The 23,491-nt window shown below is 35.9% G+C and overlaps 1 protein-coding gene across 3 annotated transcripts; it reads left to right on the forward strand.

Moving 5' to 3' along the window:
- Positions 1–4,348: 4,348 nt before the first annotated feature.
- Positions 4,349–22,335, forward strand: VCAM1 (vascular cell adhesion molecule 1). Of its 3 annotated transcripts, none has more exons than XM_015870437.3 (7): positions 4,349–4,460; positions 16,781–17,056; positions 17,758–18,075; positions 18,808–19,080; positions 19,707–19,973; positions 20,618–20,884; positions 21,659–22,335. In XM_015870437.3, the coding sequence occupies exons 1-7, from the start codon at positions 4,436–4,438 to the stop codon at positions 21,817–21,819; spliced, it is 1,587 nt and encodes a 528-aa protein (XP_015725923.2). In that variant the 5' UTR covers positions 4,349–4,435; the 3' UTR covers positions 21,820–22,335. The 3 variants fall into 3 exon arrangements, with proteins under 3 accessions (XP_015725923.2, XP_015725922.2, XP_015725924.2); XM_015870436.3 differs by lacking the exon at positions 4,349–4,460 and adding an exon at positions 15,913–16,059; XM_015870438.3 differs by lacking the exons at positions 4,349–4,460; positions 20,618–20,884 and adding an exon at positions 15,913–16,059.
- Positions 22,336–23,491: the final 1,156 nt, after the last annotated feature.

Here is a 23,491-nt window from a genome sequence, read left to right on the forward strand (position 1 = left end):
GATGCAATCTTCAAGTCTACTTACTACTATTGTAGATAAAAAGACACCTTGTGGAAAATCACGTCTTTCTTTTCATCTTCCATTGAAACTTAATTTTGCTGGCTGTAATAATAGCTTATATGTAAGTGTTTCCAGTCTGTCTGTCCAAGTATGTCTTTTCTTCACAGCTCTGAAATCAGCCACAGCTTCCTCAACCACCTGGAAGGCAACTTCCTATGAGCAGCAGCCTCTCTTCCAGAGCAGAGAAGAGCAAAATTCCCACTTCTTACTCACTTGTGCTTCACACTTTTCTGTTTCTTCCTTGAGTCTAAGCTCCAGCCATTTCACGCTCTAAACTACAGTATTTCTTTTATGAGCCGGAGCATCTACAAACAGCTTTACTCCAATAAAGGTGAGACCTAAGGAAAAAAGAAGAGAATGTTCAGTCATCAGTAGAACAAGCTGGAGAATGAGCCTCGCCTCCACCTGTCTGCTCTGCTGTTTGCAAGCGTTTGGGTGAGGCAGGTGATAGTCTGGCATTTTCTTTCAGTCTTACTATAGTCTTGATAAATGAAAGAATAATTCTAACACTAAGTATGGAAGGGATGATCATCTCAAAGAGACTGGGTTTTTTACTGGGTAAGAATAGATAAAAGCAGTAGATTTTTGGAATAACACAGGCCGCTGTTTATCTCCACAAAATATCAGAAATGCATTTCTCCATATTTCTAAATGTTCCACTTCCTCCATGACTCTGATGTTAGTTCTATATAAATAAATTTAGAGTGCAATAATGGAGTGGAAAAGTGGAGATTTTCCTTTCTTCACTTTTACAGGGGTGTTTCCAGTTTCAAACCTCATTAAATACTTGTTCATATGTTCAAAAAAAGTGTTCAGAACTATTAAGATGTGATTGCTTTAGCAAAAGCTAGCTAATATTTTTTAAAGAAAGCCTGTAAGTTGCTGTGAGCCTGTGATTTCATTGTTTAATGCTCCAATATCAAGTTTTCATGCTCAATATCTTAGATTTTTTTCCCCAGTTCTCTGCCTCAGTCGGTAGGGCATTTCCAACAAGATCACTGAGAAAAAGAATAGTAGGAAATCTTAATCAATTTAATTAGGCTATTTTTGTGCTAATGAACTATCTGGAATGACAGGAGGAACTCAGCAGGAAGAGAACAATAGCATGTTTATGCAATACTGGTGAGTAATTTAAGACTAAATTTGGGAAGGATTTGGAAGCGAGCAGTTTGAGAATTCAGTATTGGAAGTTATAATAAATGTAAAAAGGTTAAACACCCTCCAATACTATGCCACAAAATATAGTTAATTTACTATTTGTAGCTATTGGAAGGCTTCCAGATTACAGTCAATAGCAGCTGCACCTTTAATGGCTTATGGAAAAGTAGACAGCTGAGTGATTTTGCTAACACTTCAACTATAAGTGAAGAAAATTTTACAAAGGAGAAAGAGATTTTCATCAAGGTGAGTACGAGCTTAGCTGCAATTCAAACTTTTGGAAGCTCACTTCTGGAAAGGCGTACTGGAAAAGAAAGAAGGGATTTGTTTGTGTTATCTTGAGAGGACTGGGAGAAGACACAAAATCAGTTATGGTAACAGAAACTGTGAGAACCATTTATGTAAAAAATGATTATTAAATTAAAAAACAAGTTTGGCAGAATTTAGAGAAAATAAATGTGCAAAGGGTATGTGCTGAAACACTAGTATAAAGAGTTGCAGATAGCTTTGTAATTAAGGAGGAAAGTAGTCAAACTGAAATGCTGAAAATGAAGTGAAGAATTAAATAACAGCAAGAAGTTTTAAGTAACTGTTAACTTACTGATGAATGAAAGGAAATTTAATGATGAGAGCCCAGGTACCTATAGAGACTCTTCTGCATTAAAAGTTTGAAAGTTCCATATACCTGAAGTGAGTGTAAATGTTAGCTTTTAAAAATGTTATATCAAAAGAGAATAGCCAAGGTTTGGTATTACACAGACTTGTTAAGGATAGAATGACAGAGCAGCAGATTATCATTTTAGGTTGTTGCTGTTCGCTTTGACAAAAGTGCATTTGCTGGGAACCAGAGGCTGCTAAGCTGTGTGATAAGTCAAGAAGGAAGTGGTAGTGAAGAAGGAAATACTTTTAAGTTCCTTTGGGCTTGAGAACAGTTTTGTATATATGGAGAAGTATATGCATGTGAGAAGTAGATCTTCCAAGTACCTTCCAAACAGGGCTTCCCCAATTTTAAACTTGCCAGAACAGATTGGGGCATTTGCCACTGCACTGCTGAAAAACTACTTTGCAGAGGGACACCCCTCTTCCAAAGGGTATATTTCACTTCATAGCTATCTTTTTGTAAAATTGCTGGTTTGTTTTAAATAAAAACAGGTTAAAATTTGCTGACGTGTTTTCAAGAACATCTGTAATTAGTAAGAACTACTACTTATTTTTAGTTGTGGGATATTAGAAATATCTTTTAAAATCTAATATAAGCAAGCTCCAGAAGTTGTGTTTTCAGCTGTACTTGTAAAATGCCTATATATGCAGGCATTTGTGTGCATTCAGAAGGATAATGACCCAAAGCTAGAAAATAGATCTAAAACTTTCAGAAAGTGTGAAATGTGATGTTGAGAACTTTCAGATTTTATTCAGAAGCTGTTTCTGTAATTATTAAGGAAAACGGTAGTACTGAAAACATACAATGCAGTAGATTAATTAAGATGCTTTAAAAATAGTGTTAATTGGTAGTTACTTACAGCCAAAAAGCTTCCATAGGGAAAAATACAGTAATTTCCACCAACCTGCTTTAATTATTGTACTCTAAAGACAGTAAAAAGGGACACATTATGATTTATACGTTTGGATCAAATTTAATTAATTTATTTATCTTTAGATATCACTGGTAGGTGGGGATGTGTGTTCTGGGAAGGATATAGGGACGCTGTCCAGAAATGCATTGATGGAGTCAGGAAAGCCAAGGTGCGGATGGAATTGAACTTGAGCAAAATCCCTCGCAGTATAAGAGAGGAGCAAGTCCAGGACCTCTTTACAAGTCTAAAGGGCCAGATGACACACATCCTTGTGTTCTGAAGGAACTGGCTGATCTGGTTGCCAAGCCACTCTCCATCATATCTGAAAAATCATGGAAGTCAGGTGAAGTCCCCTGTGGATGGAAAAAGGGAAACATCATTCCCGTATTAAAGAAAGGGATAAAGACCTGGAGAACTACAGGCTGGTGAGCTTCACATCTCTGCCTTGGAAGATCGTGGAGTACACTCTGGGTTGTATCAAAAGAGGGGTAGCCAGCAGGGAGTGGGAGGTGATTGCTCCCTCTGCTTTGCCTTTGTAGGGACCCATTTGGAGTCCAAGCTGGGTACAGGAAGGATGCAGAGCTATTGGAGCAGGTCCAGAGAAGGGCCACAGAGATAATCAAAGGGCTGGAGCACCTCTGCTGTGAAGAAAGCTTGAGGAAGTTGGGATTGTTTAGCTTGGAGAAGAGAAGGCTGTGGGGAGACCTCATCATGGCCTTCCAGTACTTACTATAAGAGAACTTATAGGCAGGAAGGAGTCTGACTCTTTACATGGTCTAACAGTGATAGGATTAGGGAGAATGACTTTAAATTAAGAGGGGAGATTTAGGCTAGGTATAAGGAAGAAATATTTTAGTCAGAGGGTGGTGAGGTGCTGGAACAGGTTGCCCAGAAGGGTTGTGGATGCTGGAGGTATTCAAGGCCAGTTTGGAGGGGGTCCTGGGCAGCCTAATACAGTGGTTGGCAAACCTGCCTGTGGCAGAGTGTTTGGGTTTAGATGTTCTTTAAGGTTCTTTCCAACATAAAACAGTCTATGATTCAGTGATTGAAGTGCAATAAACAGCATGGGCCTAATTATATTTCTTGCTGCTTCAGGCTGCATTTTACACAATGCATTTTGCATTGTGTGAGGACTTTGAAAAGAATACAAAAATAAAATAGGAAGATTATAGAGTTTGAAACATACTGAGAACAATTATCTTAAACGTCTTTGTTTTACACAAACAAATTTCTGAGACTATTAAAAATTATCCGGAGAGCCCTTTTGTTTTAACAAGTCATGTCAATGCAGAATCTGAATATGTTGGGTTTTTTTTGTTGTTGTTGTTTCTACATATAACTATTGATGTGGGAGTTTCTATGAAACAGTTTTTTTTTAAGCAATAGTCATATTCACTAGAACAAGTTTGGAAGTACAAAGCACTTCCATTTTTATTAGCAGTATTTGATCCATGACTAATTGCTGTTATTCTATGAGGCTTTGTTTCCGTAAATACACCTGTATGGTTTTAATGAGCATGTTGAAAGTCTAATGCTAACTCTACATCTGAATGAACAAACTCATCAATAGCTAAGAAATGAGTTCAAATTAATGATTGTTTTTTCCTTTTCACCTCAGAAGTTTGGGATGCTGCACAGTGAAAATGAGAAGATGGGTCTTTTGTTCAGGTAAGTTCATACCAGCTTTTGATCTGGTGTGTATGCAATGGTCAGTTTGCATAGAATTCACAGCTGCATGACAGCTTAATTTCAGTGATTAAAAGGGTTTATATACAGGGTATAGGGTCTGTAATAAGGTGATTTCATGAAGGCGGGCCTTCTAGTATTTAGTATCAGTTGGTGAAGCTTGGAAAAACAGGGAACTGGTTCAGGGTGGAGACTCCAAAAGCATCCACTGCTCTTTGACACTGTTCTGTAGGGTGCCTCTGTTTCAATGACTCTCACACAGACATTTGAGGTTCTATATTTTTCTTCTCTTTTCTTCCTCAGTATTTTATTATTTTGCTCATAATATCAACAAATGTACTTTTACCATTTTTTCAAGTAGACATCAAAATTAAAAACTTGGAAATTATGTTGAGGAAGCTATTTGGAAAAGATGTCTTCATGATAGATGGAGGATGTTTGTCTTGCTCCCATCATAGTCAATTCTTCGTACAGGCAATACAAGGCAAGGCTGACTTAAGAAAGAGGAAAAAATTTTGCTCCAAAATTGTACTGAAAGCCTGGACTAAAATTATCATTCTGGGCATTGGCTGTATGTTAGTTAGATTTGTGTGTTTATAGACCCAGTAATTGCAAAGGAATACATGAGCATTCTCTGTGAGTGCAGTATCACAGCATATTGACTTGCCCCAAAATGTGACAATCTCCTAACTAAAGAAACGGTTAGAAACTGATCAATTCCACATGCTATGGCATAGTACGAAGTCTTGAAATGTATGAGGACTTGCAGCATATGTGATTTTTCCATATGTTTTGTTAACAAGTATCATACAAGTATTTTACTAAAACCTCTTTTTCTCACTGTGTTTCCTATGAAACTCTTCATTTTTAATTCCCAGACCTCATCCAGTGGAATAATATAAGCTACATTGCATGTATTTACAGCTGTCCCTAATCATTTTCTAATACTGTTGCTCTAATTATATTAGGCCTGGAAGTTTTTTGTTCAATCAGGGACACAGAGTAAAGCTGACTAAAGTGACCATAGTTCATGAATTAGGAGAACAGATTGGAGCAGCCCTCTGTCTCATAATAGTATTTAGTTTCCAACTGTCCTAGCAATACTTTTCCCTTTAAAAGACACTTCAAATGTTATTTGTTTTTTTATTAGTTCAAGTGAAAAGCACTACCTCCCCAGTCTCGCCAGTGGTTACATTTAAGAAATATTGGAGGGAAACTTCCAGTGACCTATTGCATTGTTTTAAAGTTATTTTTCCCAGCAAACTCTGTTTCTTTTGGCAGTCATTCGCAATTCTGCAGTTCTTCCAAAGGAAGGCAGGGCTTTGTCCTCTTTGAAATGGTCCAAAAAAAAAAGCAAGTGATAATCCCTGCCAATAACTTTCTGAAGTTATTGCAGATAAATTACTTGCACTGCCTGATTACTGGCAAGCTCTACAACACCCACGTGAAGTAAATCTCCTGGATGTTTGTATGGCCTAATCACTCTGATTATGTGGTTCTCTGTAGAGAAGTAAATATAAAAGTGGCATTATGTCTTGATTGCCTTTATTTTTTTCTGAATGAGAACTACATCCATTATTATTAATGGATCATTGTGAACTCACACAATGAACAGTAACACAATAGAAAATAGAATGCATTACACAAGGGGAAAAAAAAGTAGGATATTTATCTGTCTACTTGTAGTCATCTCCATTGAGCTCTCACAGGTATTGTTTCCTTGTATTAAATAGGTTTTGATTTCAAATAATAATGCCCTCTGACTATATGATGCATTTTAGTTGGGCAACTTTCATGAAACTAATTGATTTTTTTGAAGATAATTTTTTTTTTTTTTTTAACTTTTAACAAATATGTATGCTCTTGTGTCTACCACTCTTCATACATATTGTTTACTCTGCGTGGGTTCTGACTTTTTTCATTTAGGGTTTGTTTTTTCACTGTTGGAGGAAGAATATTTGCAATAAAATAAGAAAACTTAAAGAAGGAAGTCATATCTCAAGTAACAGTACATGATATCCTGCACAAATGAGGAAATTATTTAAAGCACTGCCTGATAAACTTGGCCTTTTATGTGCAGTCTTCAGCATCCGCTGTTGACTACTTGCTCTGTGTTACTGGACCAATGGTAAATGCTGCTGATGTGGCAAACAATCTGCTCCTCAGGCAATTTTGCCAGAATATGATGTAGTCTTTCACTTCTGGCCTGAGACCTGTAGGTCTCACTGTCCAGGTGGCCAGTTCTGTACAGGCAATAAACTGATGTTCATTCTTTTCTGTCCCAAAGGAAGTGTGGAGGAGGGAAGATGGTCTTCCTTCCAAAGGATATTTGCCTTTGCCATAGAGATAGACAAATAAATCAGCAAGAAAGACAAAAAAAAAACCCAAAAAAACAAAAAAACACAAAAAAAACCCAACCAAACAAAAAAAGACCAACAACCCCAAACCATGAAAAGAAGGGTCATAAAACTTATGGCAAAGGAAAAAAACAATGACAATATTGTTTATGTCAGGACCTAGTTGCCATTACATAAACAAATTTCTTCCTATATTTGTTTGTTTTACTTGGATATCCTGTTTCTTTCTTTATCCACTGAGTGACATTAGGGTTTCAAAAAGGACTAAGTCCATAGTAAAGTTTCACATATGACATAGTTGGAGAACGTGGAGATTTTTATGTTGAAGTTGGGGAAAAATAAAAAAGTTAGTAAAATTGTAGATGTTTTTCTTGCAAGAATGGAAAGAAAGCATTGTTTTAAAAAAAATTGTTTTGTCTATATTTGTTGGGGATGTACTATTTCTTGTGTTTTCTTTTTAACTTTCTTGTTTTTTGAGATCAGTGTTAATGCGTCTTGAAGTTGTATTGCAAAGCTAATTTTCACTGTTGAGGTTTATTCTTTTAAATGTATTTATTATTTGTGATAAATTTTACAAACTTTTATACTGTGGCAAGGAGCCTTCTGAACTGCAGCTGTGCTTCATGCTTGACCACTGCCATACAAGGAGATCCCTAAAAAGTACTTAGGAATCTTGTTCCTTTTAACTTTGGTTATACAGATCCTTGGCAGCAGAGTTGCTCTTCAGTTTTTCAGTCTTTCTAGTTTCTAATGGTAGTAAATATGATGCTTTCAGTTGTAAGAAATCAGTAAGACATTACACAACTAACGGGGACAATACAAAGTTTGCTAGTGTGTCTAAAAATGTTTTATTTGAGTCCATTTGAGCTTTCCTTCAGTTATGGATGACAGCAGTCAGCTTTATGCAGCATATAGTGTAAAGTCAGCAGATGGTGAAGTTGCTACACAGAAGAAACAGATGAACTGTGGTAACAGGACTGTGGGGCAGCCTGGAAGTATTGCATTAGTAGCAGTTTACGGATAGTAACAGTTGATTTGCAAAGCAAATGTTTGGCAGCCTCTGCAAAACTGAGGTGCTCAGAAGGGGTAATTGGATGAAGTTCGGTAGCGTCCTAAATTCAACAATGATAAAATTGTTTTGTAGTTGCATGGAGAGTAAATTTTTATTGTAGGAGTGTAGAGGAGCTGTATAAAGTAGCAACATTGTTTTTAGAGCAGCAGAACAGTACAGGTGTTTCTTGATCTCTAATTAACCAGTGTTAATTAGTATTATACATTTTTATGTTTATAATGTATTTAGGATAAGATTTTCTGAAGCTACAGGCTTTAGGAATGTATGTCAATAGATTTATATTTCCAGTCTTAGACATTTTTCAAAGTAATTTCCTTGTGTTCACAGGTTTTTTCTTATGTTGAATAATACTCTCAAAAACTAGATGCATAGAAAACATCTCTCAGAGTCCTTTTTGTAATCAAAAGTATTAATTGTGCTGCCACTGTTCTTAAGGTTCTGCCTTTCCATTTACTTTTGGCCATGCCAAAGAGAATTTTATCAAATACATTAAAGCTTACAGACATAATTTTATCCAGACAAAATCCTAAGTTTGATAAAATTTGGTGATATGTCAAAGCCTGGATTATATATCTCTTCCCTATAAAAATGAACTGAAGAGTATAGTCAAACAAGAGTGAAATTCCAGAAATACTGTTAATATTGTGTTGATCTTGTTGGTCAGCTATTCTCTGGCCTGCTTTTCGTGTTTATTGCAAAGGTATAAAGAATAAAGACTCTTATAAATCTTTTATGTCAAAAGTTTTGGAATAAAGTTGCACTTCTAGTATATTTGAAACAATCTGCATGTGATTTCTGTAGCATAAGAGAGAAACAGTAGCAGCAGAATTTATGGATGAAAATATTTCCTGTTTAGGTAAGGAGGTAAAAACCCAAAACATAATGTGTTTTCTAAGGTAAGAATAGGAGGCTATGAATATCCTCTATAATATTTTCTTTTACCTGAAATATACATGGTAGCACCACTTGTCCTTCCATTTGAAATACCTGAGAATGTGAAAAACAATTCCTAAAATATATGAGATACTGAAGACTTGAGACTATTTAATAATGTTTCAGGAAGAACCTTATCCTGATTATTAGTTTCCTGTTACCTTACATTATTTATTGTGTTTTGTGAAGCGATGTTAACTGATTTCTGAGCAGAAAACTGGAATTTGTTAGGAAAGATTTTAAGTTTTAAAGTAAGAAGATTTTCATGTTATTTGTCAGAATTTATTTTAGTGGACTTTCAAATAACCTCCCACTGTCTGTAAATTTGATGAAGTTAGTGGCAGTGTCTGGCATCTGTGCTTACATTAAGCAGAAGATTTTTTCAGAGAAGAGACTCTGTGATTTATTTCTCTGCAAAGTCCTATTCTTCATGGGCAAGAATGGTTGATTGCATTCCGCTTTAACTGTGACATTTTAAAGCTGCCTTGGGCTCCTGGGCAATTATTCCTTACTCATTTGGGAATCACAAAGCTGTTCTCGCTTTTACTAAACACTCCTGTGTGTTGTAAACTGAGATGCGACAATGCAGGCTACACTTTCATTCCAGGCTCTTGGAATGCTATATACTTGACAGAGCTCTTCAAATAATCTAGACAGCTCTTTTTTGAGAGCCAGCATGCAGTTAAAGCACAGATAAAACTAGAAGTTCTGTATCACATTTCAGGTCAGGCTTTCATAGTTTTTCACCTTTGTTGACTTAAACAATAATAATAATAATAATTTTTTTAAAATAGCTATGAAACTGATTTAGATTGGTTATAATGAGATTACCAAGAAATTACAGTTGATTTCTTGCTTGATTTCATGTCCTGTTTCTAATAATTAGATCCTACCCGGACTTCCAGTTATTCACAATTGATTGTTTTATAGTTATGTGCCAGAAAAGTGCTATTCTCTGTCATGTGCCATATGTAATTGTGTCAGTCAGAGCACTGAGCTTGATTGTCTGAGGTTTGGTCACTAAAAAAGGTTGGAAGTGTAAAGTGAATCTTAAATCTCCTGCACTGAAAAGGTAATTCCACAGCTAAATCAGGTTGCCCAGAGCTCTTCTCTTGTCCAATGATGCAATGACACCGTCATAAAAGGTCATCAGTGTGGTCAATGAGGATTTTCCCTTGGTGAAACCATGCTGGTTATCCCGTATCACCTCTCTATTTTCCATGTGCCTTAGCATAGCTTCCAGGAGCATCTGCTCCATGATCTTTCCTGGCACAGAGGTGAGTCTGATAGGATGGTAGCTCCCAGTTTCTTTTTACCTTCCTTAAAAATGGCTGTGATGTTATCTTATTTTCCAGTCACCAGGGACTTCACCTGATTGCCATGACTTCAAATATCATTGAGAGTGACTTGGTGACCACATTCCCCTAGGACTCTGGAATGCATCTCATTGGGACCTATAAACTTCTGGATGTTTGGGTTCCTCAGGTGGTCACGAACCTGATATTTGCTTGCAGTGAGAGAGGCATTGCTTTCCCAGTCCTCTCCTGCCAAACCAAACACTTGAGAGTTGTGTGGTGAGCAGTTATCATAGAAGACAGAGGCAAAAAAGTTGTCTGTTGTTACCAACAATTGCTCGAGTGTATTTCTTTTCAGAGTAAGATAGCTGTGTTTTATTAATTCGCTATAATTTTCTCAAGATCTTGATGAATTCACCTGTGAACATGCCCCTGGAAACTCTTGTGCCTTGAAGTCACCTTGCTTCTTGTCTTTTTGTATTCAGGATATCAGTCGAGCATTTGTTTGGAGTTGAGCTGCTGAAAAAGAAGTACTAATGTCTGTTGCTCATGCTTGAGTTGGTTGTAGTCAGAAACAAAGTCAATGGAGACAAAATGTATCCAACTAACAGAGTAATCTGTTCCTTATGAATTGGTATTCATATATTCTGGAAAATTTCAGGGGGGATCCTTGTTTAAGAAGCATGGGAATGCTGAAAGTCGGATATTTGTCAAGTAAATTCAGTACAAAGCTTTATGCTGCCTGACAGCAATTTCAAATATGCATCACGTTTCTCCAGTTGCCTCTCTTATCACTAGAGAGCAACATGGTCTGTGATAGAGGCTGACACAACTATGAAAGTCATTCTTCCTCACTTGTCTATCTGAGACACGGGTTTGGGCTTTGATACTTTGCCAAGTAATTGTCTTGAAAGGAAAAGTAAATCCAGGAACTTGCATCTTTCTTACTGTTGCTTGTCTATAAAAACTCAGCTGCCAGTGGTTTTTATCACATGACTAATTCTACATTCACATAATTCTTCCATGAAAATGTTAACAAAGCAAGTAGCTAAGATGCTACTTACCTCTGGATAGAAAAAAGGTAGTGTAAGTAACAAAATGGCATACTGTTGATTTAGGATAGAGTGCATTCAGAAGCAAGTAGGATAAGTGCAGTATCCTTTACAGACTTGAAACTGGCTTTAAGTGTCACTTTGTTACAGTATGTACACACAAACATGTATTTTGTTATTGTAGAATACCTTGTCTAAGATATTTGACTTCTTGGCTCAATCAAAGTAAAAATCTATCCAGTTTTTCTTACTTCTGTTTGGAGGGTTGCTTACTGTAGAACTTCCAGTCTGTTTCTAGAGAGGGAAAGGTGTCTTTTTCTAGATTATATATATATATATATAATCTATCTATATATAGATAGATTAAATAATATATATATAATGCCTATTAAAAGTAAATAGGTTTTGCATTCCCTTTCATCTTTCTTAATGGAAGGTTTGAAAATGATGATACTCAAATTGTGCATTATTAAATCGGTTAACTATTTCTGGCATCCATATAACACTTCTATCTGGTAATGAGGCAGTCTACTGTGTGACTTCAAAGATAACATTTATGTAACACAGTGCTGCAAAAATAACACCTATACAGCTGAATGCAGCTCTTCAGAATGAGAGCCATCATAAGAGAATGATGTCTGTGATAGACAAGTTTCAAGATTATCCATAGCAGTGCAGCTATCAGTAGGCTGTCTAGGAAAGTCAGAATTCTGAATTCATTTCTCACATGTGCCATTTGGCTTCTGATCCAGCTAGAATGATCTGCTACAGGACTCGTTTTCATTTTCCTTTTCCTTTCTAGCCCCATAGGGACATACGTGTACCGTAATGACTGAGAAGCAAGGAGATGGGAAATGAGAAGTAACTGATTTCCCTTTTTGCATGGTACAGTGTGTACAAATGCTTTGGAGATGGGCTTCTGGCAAGTAATAACAAAGGTTGGTCAGAAGTTCTCCTCACCCTCTTCTTGATTAGCTTCATCTGATGATGTGAAATGTTGGCCTTAATGAAGTATACGACAAATTTACTGATATTGGTATTTCACATGGAATGCTGGGAGAACTAAGCTACTAATTTGCAATCTTTAAGTCTTTTAATCTTTTCAGCTTACTTTATCTTGCCATATTCTGGGTCCTAGCCAGTTTCTGCACTTTGACCCAGATTCCTCTTTTTTTTCTGTACTCTGACCATGTTGAATAAATTTTGCCTGAAAAGTTGTGATTCCAGTAAGAGCAACTGACTTGATTGTATTTCAGTGTGTTTGGCTCAAAATAAAAGTAGGTTTGAGCTCTCACATCAAAATTCACAAGAAGATTTTGAATACTCCAGAGTTCATATTGAATTTGGCTCTTGATACCCACTATTGCATATTTCAGAAAGAAAAGGGTTAATTTTTCCCAACCTATGTATTTATGAAGACAGTAGAATCTCAGTTACTGTAAGTGGTTGTAAAGGATATAAAATGGTTTCACTTTTAGATCCAGCACCACTCAAATGGCATTTTCTTTTTTCAGAAATGAAACCTGGAATTTCCATAGCTTGTTTTTTTTCTTTTCTTTTCTTTTTTTTTTTTTTTTTTTTGCCAGCATGAACTAAGACAAAAAGTAGGGACTTTTTGTTAGCTGCTATTTTTTTGATAGTGAACTTTTTGCTTCTTCTGTGAAATCAAAGAAACAATGCCTCTGAGTAGAAGTAATAACTTAGCTATTTTATTGCCTGTGCAGCTTATCACACTTCTGTATCATGTTATCTGGCATTTCATTTGTATCCTGGGTGTCTCCAAATGCTGTGCAGTTAAACTAACCAAACAGGAAATGGCATGCTGGTGAAGTGGTGCCTGAGGAAAACCAAGAAGGAAGTACATATAAAGTATTTCAGAAATTCCAGAGAAGAGAAAGAAACATGATGAATCTTTCTTGGTTTATTTATTTTTTTTTTTTTTTCCAGTAGATGACAATTTAGGTGTGGAGCACAATTGTCAGATGTTATCTGGGTTACAGGATAATATGTTGATGGGATTTTTTTGTGTGTTTGTTTGTAGTTAGAAGAAAGTTACAATTCCAGAAAGAGACACAGCCCCTCAAACTTGCAAGTAGATCTCATCCTTCCCATCCAGGTATGAAAATTATAGGAAGTTAGTGATGCTCTCCTCTCCAATTTGGGGCTTTGCAAAAATTCTACTATTGTCATGTGGTAAGAAAGAAGTTGAGGACTAACGCTCTTTTCTATGGATCCTTGGACATGAATCACAAAAAATCACAGAAAGAATGGCAAAGATTTTAAGATACCAAATTCTGCCTGACTTTTAGCCTTTCAGCTTTTAGAATATCCTTCAGTGGAGGAGATGTGAGATGTTTCAAATGTTAAATAGTTAACATGTTGCATAATGCACAGTGTGCTCAAATAGCTCATTTAAGTTATCATAAACTCGTGATTTCTTTTGTCTAGCAGAAATTAAGTGAAATTTATCCTAAATATTTAATAGGGTTTTAGAAGTATTGGATTAAAGTAAATGTGTATGACAGTTCTGAAATAGTTTTCTTTTACATTCGAGAGCAAGTCTAAGCTAAGTTTCAATTTCCTGAGGGGTGTTTGTATTTTCTGATACCAGGCCAAAAATGATGTGTGCAATATTTTCAAACTGTCTTTTGAGACATAATTGTTTTATCTTGGTTTGTCCACCAAAGCCTGAGAAAAGTCTCTTTTGATTGCTAGATATATTGGAAAACACGTATTTACATTCCGGTGCTTAAATCTTTTAGTTTCTTGTGCCTTTAATAATTTTTTGTTAATACTGGTTACATTCCAGCATTCACTGTGCTCTGTGTGTGAGAATTTCTTACAGCTGATCCTATAATACTTGTAAATGTGCCTCTTTTTTTATTTTATTTTATTTTATTTTATTTTATTTTATTTTATTTTATTTTATTTTATTTATTTTTTTTAATCACCAGCACTGTCCTCTGTGATGTCTGAATAAAAAGCTTATCTGAACTCTTGTAAATCCCTAAAATTTGTCAGCTGCTTTCTGCTTTCAGGTGGAGCAACCAGTTCTGAAAACAAACCTTGACTTGATACCTATTTTCCTATTTGCAGGTTGATGCTGAGGGTGGTACAGGCAACAGTAAATATACGTTCTTTTCAAAATGCTAAGGAGGCTCATGTTTGAGATTGGGGAAAGAGCAAATTTTAAGAAATTTCTGAATATCTTGGGAGATCCGTATGTACTTCAATATGTATGGGCCTTGCTCTTACCTATACTGTCTGGGTTAAATCTAACCACTCCATATAGTACTCCTGGTGCGGATCCAACTCCTGTAAAGTTAATGGCAGCTGTCCAGTTTAATTGAGTGGAAGCTGGAACAGAGATATTTCCTTTTCCGTGTTATCTGATGAAGGGTTTGATTACAGTTTTCCAGCATGCGGATACTGCCTTCTATATTTGTATTTTCTTGGATCTAGAAACCAGCTTCCCAGAAACAGGGAAATTTAGCCTTTTATCCTTTAGCTGAGGTTATGATTATTGAGCTGTTAAAACTAAGGAATTTCAACTCTTATTATGAAAAAGTATTTATTTGCTGCTCAACTGGGAGAATGTGCTTCCCTTTAACAAAGCCTGATATGTGAAGTAAAATTGCATTCTGTGGTTGCTGTTACCTACTCCAGGCAGATTTTGTTGGTTTTTGTTTCTGGATTTGATAAATGGTACTAACAGAACAGTGTTGTTCATGTATTTCATGACAGTTTTTTTGTTTCTATTCATTATTACTAACCGTCCTTTGATGAGGATGAAAATGTAGGGGCAGTTACAGTGCTTCTGTAGGTACTTTCTGGTGCTTCTGTCACCTCAGTCTGATATTTTAGAGCTCCTGTTAGATTGTTGACTGGAAAATCTTCATGGCTCAAAAAGTATTATGTTGGTGTAGTGCTAACTTTTCAGCAAGTACATTTCTTGAGCATTGATGGCATTATAGCTTCAGCCTTCATTTTTCCAGTGTATTACTCACCTACTAAGTAGCAGAAGAAAGTGATGCTCTTTTAAAAACCTGCTTCATGATGGTATTTCATAGATGTCAAATACACAGTCTGACTATCTTACACCAAATGATTTTCCAAATGCATTTTAAATACAAGTATGTTTTGCACTGAATTTCTTGCTGCTTTTATCTAAGTCTGCAGACCTCTGTTAGCTAACTTCATTTTTAGGGATTAAAAATACTTAGCAGCGTGAGTAACATCGCTTCTGAGAGCAGTAGTAGTCCTCAAAGTGTTACCATGTTAGGGAACATTATTCATAAAGTAATATTGCGAGCAGTTTTCTCAAAGGACACAGTCCTACAAAAATATTTGAACTAAAAGCAAATCTGAATGACATCTCTATCTGAGATATAGTCTCAGTTACTTACAACTGTAAGTTACCCACATCCATTCATTTTATTAAATGTTTGAAAGATCAGATCTTGTCTTGCTGTGTTTAATGGTACTAAGAACTATATTACAGGTGTTAATATTTCATACCCCGAGCTTTAAATTTTGTATTTAAAAGAATGGAGAAAAAAAAGAAAAAAAGAAAAAAAGAAAAAAAAAAAAAAAAAAAAAGCAGCAGAGGGCGCTGAGGCCACCAAACATGGATCTGTTCCTCCCTAATCTGGATTTCCCCGTGCAGGGATTTCCCACTCCACTTAAACAAGAGCCTTTATAAAGAGCACTTGTAGCAACTCAGTTGCAGAGCAGCAGCCTCTCAGTGTGCTTCTTCACAGGAAAGGAAGCAAAGCTTTTGATCATACTTTATTTTCCTAATAACAGCAATTATAAGACAGATGGGAAGAACAAGTGAAACTGTGCTCATTATTTTGTGTGTATTAATAACTGGTAAGTTGGAAAGATTTGTTTGCTTCGTTTACTTTTAGTTTTGTTAAATGTTAAGTGAACTATGATTTACTGTTTTGTTATTTCTCTTTGTTGCATTTGCTTTTACATTGCAGTGAATACAATTTCAATTAAGTAGTTCTTTCAGAATATCAAGAAGTTTATTTCTGGCGTTTATTTGTAGCTTTTCTCTGCACGATCACTTTCTTACAGTGGCTGAAAGACTATCCAGAAAACAACTGTACATTCAGTCATATCTCTGTATATTTGGTATACAGTCATACATCACTGTATATTTGGTTTTACTGTCATGTCTGACAGTATCAGTTAAGTTTGATACTAGATATTCTGCTGAAAGCTATTTGGCAGCTGTCCTTGCCATTTTACTTAACATCCCTTCCCTTAAATGTTACAGTTTTACAACAAAATCCTCCTGAAAAGTTATATTGTGCCTTTTCATCTGTTTTCACTGACCACATTGATTTATGCTTTTTATGCATCAGAAGTGTGTGTTAGGGTCAGCTCAGTCTGCTAACTTAGGAAAAAAAAAGAAGAAAAATAGTGATTCTTACGGGATATTTTTTAGATATAAATAATTGCATGATCTGTATTTAACTTCCACACAGCTGTAAACTTGTTACCTTGTGTCACAGTAGGCCATGATAAAAAGGGATGTAAATTTTAACAGTGTTGCTGAGTTTATGTATGTTTCTCCCTGTTGTAGTTAAAGCTTTTGAAATGGAAATTATACCGGCTGACAGAGTTGTTGCACGGATTGGAGAAATACTGATACTCACATGCAATACTACTGGCTGCGCATTACCAAAGTTTTCATGGAGAACCCAAATGGACTACCCCCTTGGAGGAAAAGTGTACAACAACAAGACATACTCTACCTTGACTATGAATCCAGTTAGTGCTGAAAATTCTAACGATTATTTATGTACTGTCATCTGCAATAAAGAGAAAAAAGAGAAGAGTGTCAAAGTTGAACTTTACTGTAAGTAAAAATGCTCTTTAAGTAGTACTCTTTTGCTAAGAAATTATACTTTAAAAAAGAATAGTTCTTAGATATTGCAGTTGGCAGTTATCTGGTAGCACTAGGGTAAATAGTCTGATATAACACAATGTACATTTCCTTGTAAAGATTCCTCTGTCTGTTTCTTCTCAGCCCCATTCTGTTTAGCTTTTTACCCTGAAAATAGTATATATTCTCATTCTTGGTAATACTTGAAAGCTAGAACATAGACTCCCCCAGACGCTTGTAGAAATGGAACAAATGGAACAGTGCGGTTTAGATGGACATACATGGGAAACAGTGCAAAGTCTTGGCAGTATTCAGGGTTACAATTCAGATGTCTAAAGTTGCCAGTATGAAAAATAAGATGCTACTAGTGTATCTATTGTTACAGATCCCTCTGCATATTTAGGTAGCTGCGTCACTTAATTAGTTGCCTTGCGAGATCTCATTAAATAATTTCTGATCATATTCTAAAAAATTGTAAAAATGCATTTCTTCTTAGCATGTTAACTGCTTATAAAATACCTGTAAGTTTTCATATCAAGGTATGTCTTGCTATAGAGTTTATATAGGGTTGATAAGAAGCTGATATGCACCTTTAAACTTGTGTTGTTTATTGTCTGGACCCTGCTCTGAGGCCCATCTCTGATAGTCTAAAGAAGTGGGTTTTGTTCTTTTAGCTTTTCCCAGCAATCCTGTCATTGAGACCAGCACATCTCTAGTTGTTGGAGAAACCACCACTGTCATCTGTAAAATTCATGATGTGTTTCCCTCTGAACACCTGGAATTACTCCTAAAGAAAGATGAATACATTCTTCATAGCAAAACTTTTGAAGGAGATGTCAGCACAAAAACAGAAACCAAAGCTGTGGCATACTCATTTAACCTCACAGCTGAAGACAATGGCAAGGAGATTACTTGTATGGCCAGATTACAGATTGACAGTATGGACTTTGAGCCCAAAGAAAGATCAACTTCTCTCAAACTGAATGCACACTGTAAGTGTTTTTACATTAGCGTTATATGCTATATTTTATGGAATGGATTTATGAATTTTGTGCATTTATAATGTGCACTTGTTTGTATTTACACAATTATTTTCTAGTATCTATTTTTAATTGCAAAAATATCAAAAGTAGGATATACCATTTAGATATTATCCCTGAACACAGACCTCTAATGTCTTTGTGGAACAGATTGTGTTTTCAGATTTCAGCCTAGGCCATCTAAGTTAAATGGGTTTATTCAGCAACAATTAGTAAGGAGCCTGTGCACATTGCCTTAGACACCTACTGTTGTTCAGAATCTAGGCTGTCCTGTAAGAATTCATCTGTCTCACTCTTATCTAGGGCTCTGGAACTCAGTCAGAAAGTGAAGACCATAAGAACAGCAACAATAGTATCCAGATAAACAATTATTTTTAAAATTGCCTTGGTATGCTTAGCAGTTTCAAGTTTGTAGCCCTAAGCAATAAGGAGACAAGCGTAAGAGTAAACAGAAGAAGAAGTTATTTGTATGCATTGTATCTAGCTTAGCTTTCAAAACTACAAACTCAGTGTCTTATCAAGTCTGGAAAAATCATTCCACTGTGTTACTGGCATCTGTGTCGTTTTTTTTTTCCTTGGTTGTGCGTGCATATATATGTATAACTGTAGAGAAGCTAATGTTAAAGGTGTGCATGTCATTCTCCATTAACATGCTAACCTTATCTTTCTTTTGTTCTTTTCCAGTTGGTCCACAAAATACTTTCATTAATGCATTTCCTGGAAACTCATCAATGGAAGGACACTCTCTAAAACTTACTTGTGTGACTGAGAGTAATCCACCAGCAAAAGTATTTTGGAGAAAACATCTGGCGAAGGAAAACATTCAGCATTTTGTGAAGAACAATGTCCTTTCTATTCCTCATGCCCATTTCACTGACTCAGGACAGTACATCTGTGAAGTAATTAATCCTATAACTAATAAAACTGAGAAAGCAACCATGAACATTGTTATACAAGGTACAAGTCTACTTGCATTTAACTATTATTCAGTAACTAATCTGTGGCTATGTATTGAGTTGAAAGTTGCTGAAACATTGATAAATAGGAAATTACTGGTCTTTCCTTCTGTGTTTTCAGAATTTAATTTCTAATTACTAGCTGTTCTCTATGGGCTGTGGTTTTCATTTCGATGCTTACTTTTCTAATTCTCTACTGCTGTGTATGTGTGCCTCTATACATTTACTACAAAGCAACACTCAAAGCGATAAAGAAATCTGAAGTAGTGCTGAGGGGAACAGCTGTTCCCTTGGAATGCCAGTGTCCATAGCAATGTCACAGGGAAATCCTAGGCATACTATGCAAGTAGAAAATACATTCTAAAGATTTTCTGTGGAGGTTATATTGCATGTTTGTCCTTCTTTTCAGTTACAACTCTGTGTCCTGTACTTTCAGTCTCCATTCTGGCTATGCCAGGTGCTGACTCCTCAACCTATGTTCAATTACAGCAGTTTCATTTCATTAGTCAGCATATTCTTCTGCTTTAGCCCTGCTGATGCTGCTTATTGCATGGTAACGGTAATGTTATGTAGGTGTGGGGCTCATTTCTGGCACTAATCCATCTCTAACTTTTTTTTTTCTTGTAGCTCCACCAAAAAATACATCGCTAACAGTTTTCCCATCGAGTTCAGTGAGAGAAGGAGAAAGTGTTACCATCTCTTGTGCAGCTGCAGGTGTCCCAGCTGTTCAGATTATCCTAGAAAAGAAAATAGGTGATGTGATCACAGCCCTTGAAACAGAAGATGGCAAATACACCATAGACAAGGCTCAGCTAAAGGATGCAGGAAAATATCAGTGCATATTCACTAACAAATTTGGAAATCGTTCTTTAGATGTAGAACTTGATGTCAAAGGTAAGTTAAAATAACCATTGTATAGAGTTAATATTTTGATTTTTTTTTAAATTTTATTTATTTATATTTTTTAAGGTGGATGATATGACAATGAAATGTCTTTAAAAATACTGAGATGTGTTGTACAGGTTCTTCTGTAAGTGGTTAAATATTAGTAGTTTTGAAAACTTCTGACTGGAATTTCAGAACACTAAATAATTGCTTCAAAATATTTCACAAATCTACTTCTCCCACATACTCTGAACAGGAATGTAGTGAAAAGATACTATTTTAGGTCTCTCTCCTTTGCTTTTTTATTTCTTTTCTGTTGAGAGAGCACATCAACCTCTGTGTCTGTTGGTCTGTGTCCTTTCATGAACACAAATAATTGAACAGTGAATTTAAAACCAGGAAAGAAGGCTCAATATAATGTAAAAGATACATAAAATACCCCACCAATTTATAAAATGCTATATCTGTCAGCTGCTGTTGACTGCAGTGCTTTAAGGATAGCTGGTGACAAAGAAGTGTCCAAAACTGCGCACTTGAAAATTATAGCAAATCCATTAACTAGATTAGTGTTTTGTATGTGCAAACTTCATGAGATTGTTTTGTTCTTTTTGCTTCCATTTGTTGATAAACTTTACCTTTGTGTTTCTTGTCAGTTCCTCCTCAGAATATTACTGTGTTAGTTTATCCATCAGAAAACGTTAAAGAAGGAGAAAACATCACTATTATGTGTAGCACGTACAGTAACCCACCATCACAGATGATCCTGAGAAAAGTTAATCAAGAGAAAAAAATAATTCTGCCAGCAATCAATGGGACCTTCATGCTCTACAATGTAACCAAAAATGATACAGGCAGATATTTGCTTGATGTTTTCAATGAGGTTGGAAACAATGTGAAAGTGATAGAGATAGCTGTTGTAGGTAGGTAAATCTATTGCCTAAACTTATTTTGTTTGTATGTTCTAGTAGATTTTGTGTCAAGGTAGGCAAAACAAGTTCACGGCTAATCTTTGCACAAAAATATTGAAGTTGACCCCCAAGAAAACCCCAAACCAACAACAACAACAAAAAAACAAACAAACAAACAAACAAAAAACAAACCAAGCAAACAACATCAACAACAACAAAGAAAAAACAGAGCAAATGATGAGGATCTGCTTTATTTAACCTTCTTATAGTGTGGATGTTGTCTCTGTTACATGAGTAGGCACTGTAGCTGTAGGGACAGGGCCAGAAAAAGGTGGATTCTAACCAGTTCCCTGTGCATTTTGTGAACAGTGAGGTTCACCCAGAGAGGTCTAAACACTGAGTTTATTAAACATGACGTTCTCCTGAAGCATTATGTTGCCAGGAGATGGAATTATCCCTATATTGTTTACCGGGTGAAATAGATAGTATTCTTGGTTGTTATTCTTCAGGAACTCCATGGTATTATTCATAGTTGATGATATCAAGTGTGTTTGAACTTGTATAGCGTGCTCAAGACCAAAGTTCTGGCTCAGAATTATAGTGCTACTGTGGAGTTACTAACGAAAAAAGAAACAAGGAAAAGGTATTGAAATGTGCTTTGTGGAAGAAAACTGAAAAAATGTTCCAGTTAAGGTCACTAAAATAACTCTGCTTTTAGTTATACATTAAAATCTGTGTAAAAACTGATTCTTACAACTTTTTGTATCCTTTTGTCTCTGTTTTCAGGAAAATTGGAAAAACCAGATCAAATTATGCCCCTGATTATTGCATTCTCCTGTGTAGCAGCAGTAGCAGTACCTGTGGTTGCAATTTTGATCTACGTGTCAAGAAAAGCAAAGATAAATGGATCCTACAGTCTCGTTAAAGCATTGAGGCTGAAAGTGTGATTGTGTGAATATAAGTCTAAATAGTTCATAATAAGCAATGTTATTTATTGTTGTGACTCTTTCTATGCCTGTTGCAAAACATATGGTAACAAACAAGTGATTTGAGAACAGTACCATATGATTGCAAATGCATTTTTGGTGTGCTTTAAGAGGCATTTCAGAATTTGAATTAAAGGGAAGGCTAGCATCCTGTCTTAGGAGTAGGTATAGCACTTCTGTGTTGAAGCATGTGAAATCAAGAGTTCCTTGTGGAACTACGTTTGTACATAGTGTATAAATTGTTAGAAATATGTTTAACTGAATATCAGTTTGTAAAATTGCAGTCTCTGCAACTGTATATAGACATGATGTTTATTCAGAAATATAAATTAGTGTTACTTGAACTGATTAATAATATTTTATTTTGTATTATTCTACGGATTGAATGTTTTTAATATAGTCTTTCTGCTTGTGGCCATTTTTGGAAATTGTTCTCCTTTCACTTATTTTGCCATAAACTTTGTACCTTCAAAGAAATCACACAATCACTTGGTTATTCATATGATTATTTTAAATTAATTTAAGATCTCAAGACTTGTTTGTGAAGCATTGTATTTTAGTTAGTGAATACATTATAATAAATATTACATAGGAAGGGGCTGGGATTATAAAATAGGTGTTTTGGGGACAGCTGAAGTGTTTTTATGGGAATTAGTCATTCACAAATCAATGACAAAATTCTGCTGTTTCATAACGAACCAAATTAGACCCTTTGCTTAGGACGTAAGCTGTCGATAAGTATGCTTTAGAGATTTCCACTACAAAATGCTACCAGTATGTTTCTCTTAAATCCCCCTAGTGATTCTTGCTTAGTATTTTGTCAGAATACTTGCTTTCATACTTTCTTACCTGGAAATCACCTGCTGTGATTTTGTTTTTTAGAAATGTAGTTCCTTTTTACCTGTGGACTTCCTCTGATATGTTTAAACGTAGAGATCTTGATGTAGATTAGTATTACTAAAGACAAAGCTTGTGTAGTTCTTATACACATTCCTGTAGAAGGAGCTATTGAAAGCTACTATCCTTAGCAACAGCAGGTTTTAAGAGTGACAGGAAGCCCTCCGTGGAACGGCAGAATCAAAGCAGGTGGTTACCTAAGCAAAGAGAATCCATATGACCTCAGCCATGGTGGTGGTTGTTTCCTGAAGTGATGTCATTCTTGGGCTGCTCATTGTGGAAAACCAAATCACTTGCCTGGCTATGTGCTTTACCCTGGTTAGTGCCTCTTTTCACCACATCCTCTTTCTGGTGCTGGGAAAACGCCTATGAAAATAGCAGGTCTTCTGTGCAGAGGCAAAGATGAAAGGGAATGAGAAGTGGAATTTAATGTTATTCTTCACTACATCCTTGCCAGCAGTGCTGCTTTGACTCATGTGGTTTGTGTTGTTCACTGAAGATAAGGCTCTACAAGGTACAAAGCTGTATTAAGTGATCAGACATTGAGGTGCTAGAGTACATTTACCCCCAGCAGCCTTGTGTTAGACACAAGAATGGGGTGCTGGCTTCTCCAAACTTGCATGAAAATGCAATCTATATGAAAGGTCAGAAATCTATATGAAAGTAATTTCTTTGTGCTATTTACTATCTACAAATGATAGCAGCTGCCCCCAACAGCAATACAAACACAAATGTC

This window comes from Coturnix japonica, chromosome 11, assembly GCF_054131305.1.
Source record: "Coturnix japonica strain WE chromosome 11, WE-NBRP24, whole genome shotgun sequence".
In the NCBI taxonomy this organism is placed as follows: domain Eukaryota; kingdom Metazoa; phylum Chordata; class Aves; order Galliformes; family Phasianidae; genus Coturnix; species Coturnix japonica.

Bases quoted from the DNA above. Each gene is read 5' to 3' on its own strand.
- VCAM1 (XM_015870436.3), top strand. From the start codon at position 16,008: ATGGGAAGAACAAGTGAAACTGTGCTCATTATTTTGTGTGTATTAATA. The intron at 18,076-18,807 runs GTAAGTGTTTTT...GTTCTTTTCCAG, and splicing joins TCTCAAACTGAATGCACACT to TTGGTCCACAAAATACTTTC. The intron at 19,974-20,617 runs GTAAGTTAAAAT...GTTTCTTGTCAG, and splicing joins TGTAGAACTTGATGTCAAAG to TTCCTCCTCAGAATATTACT.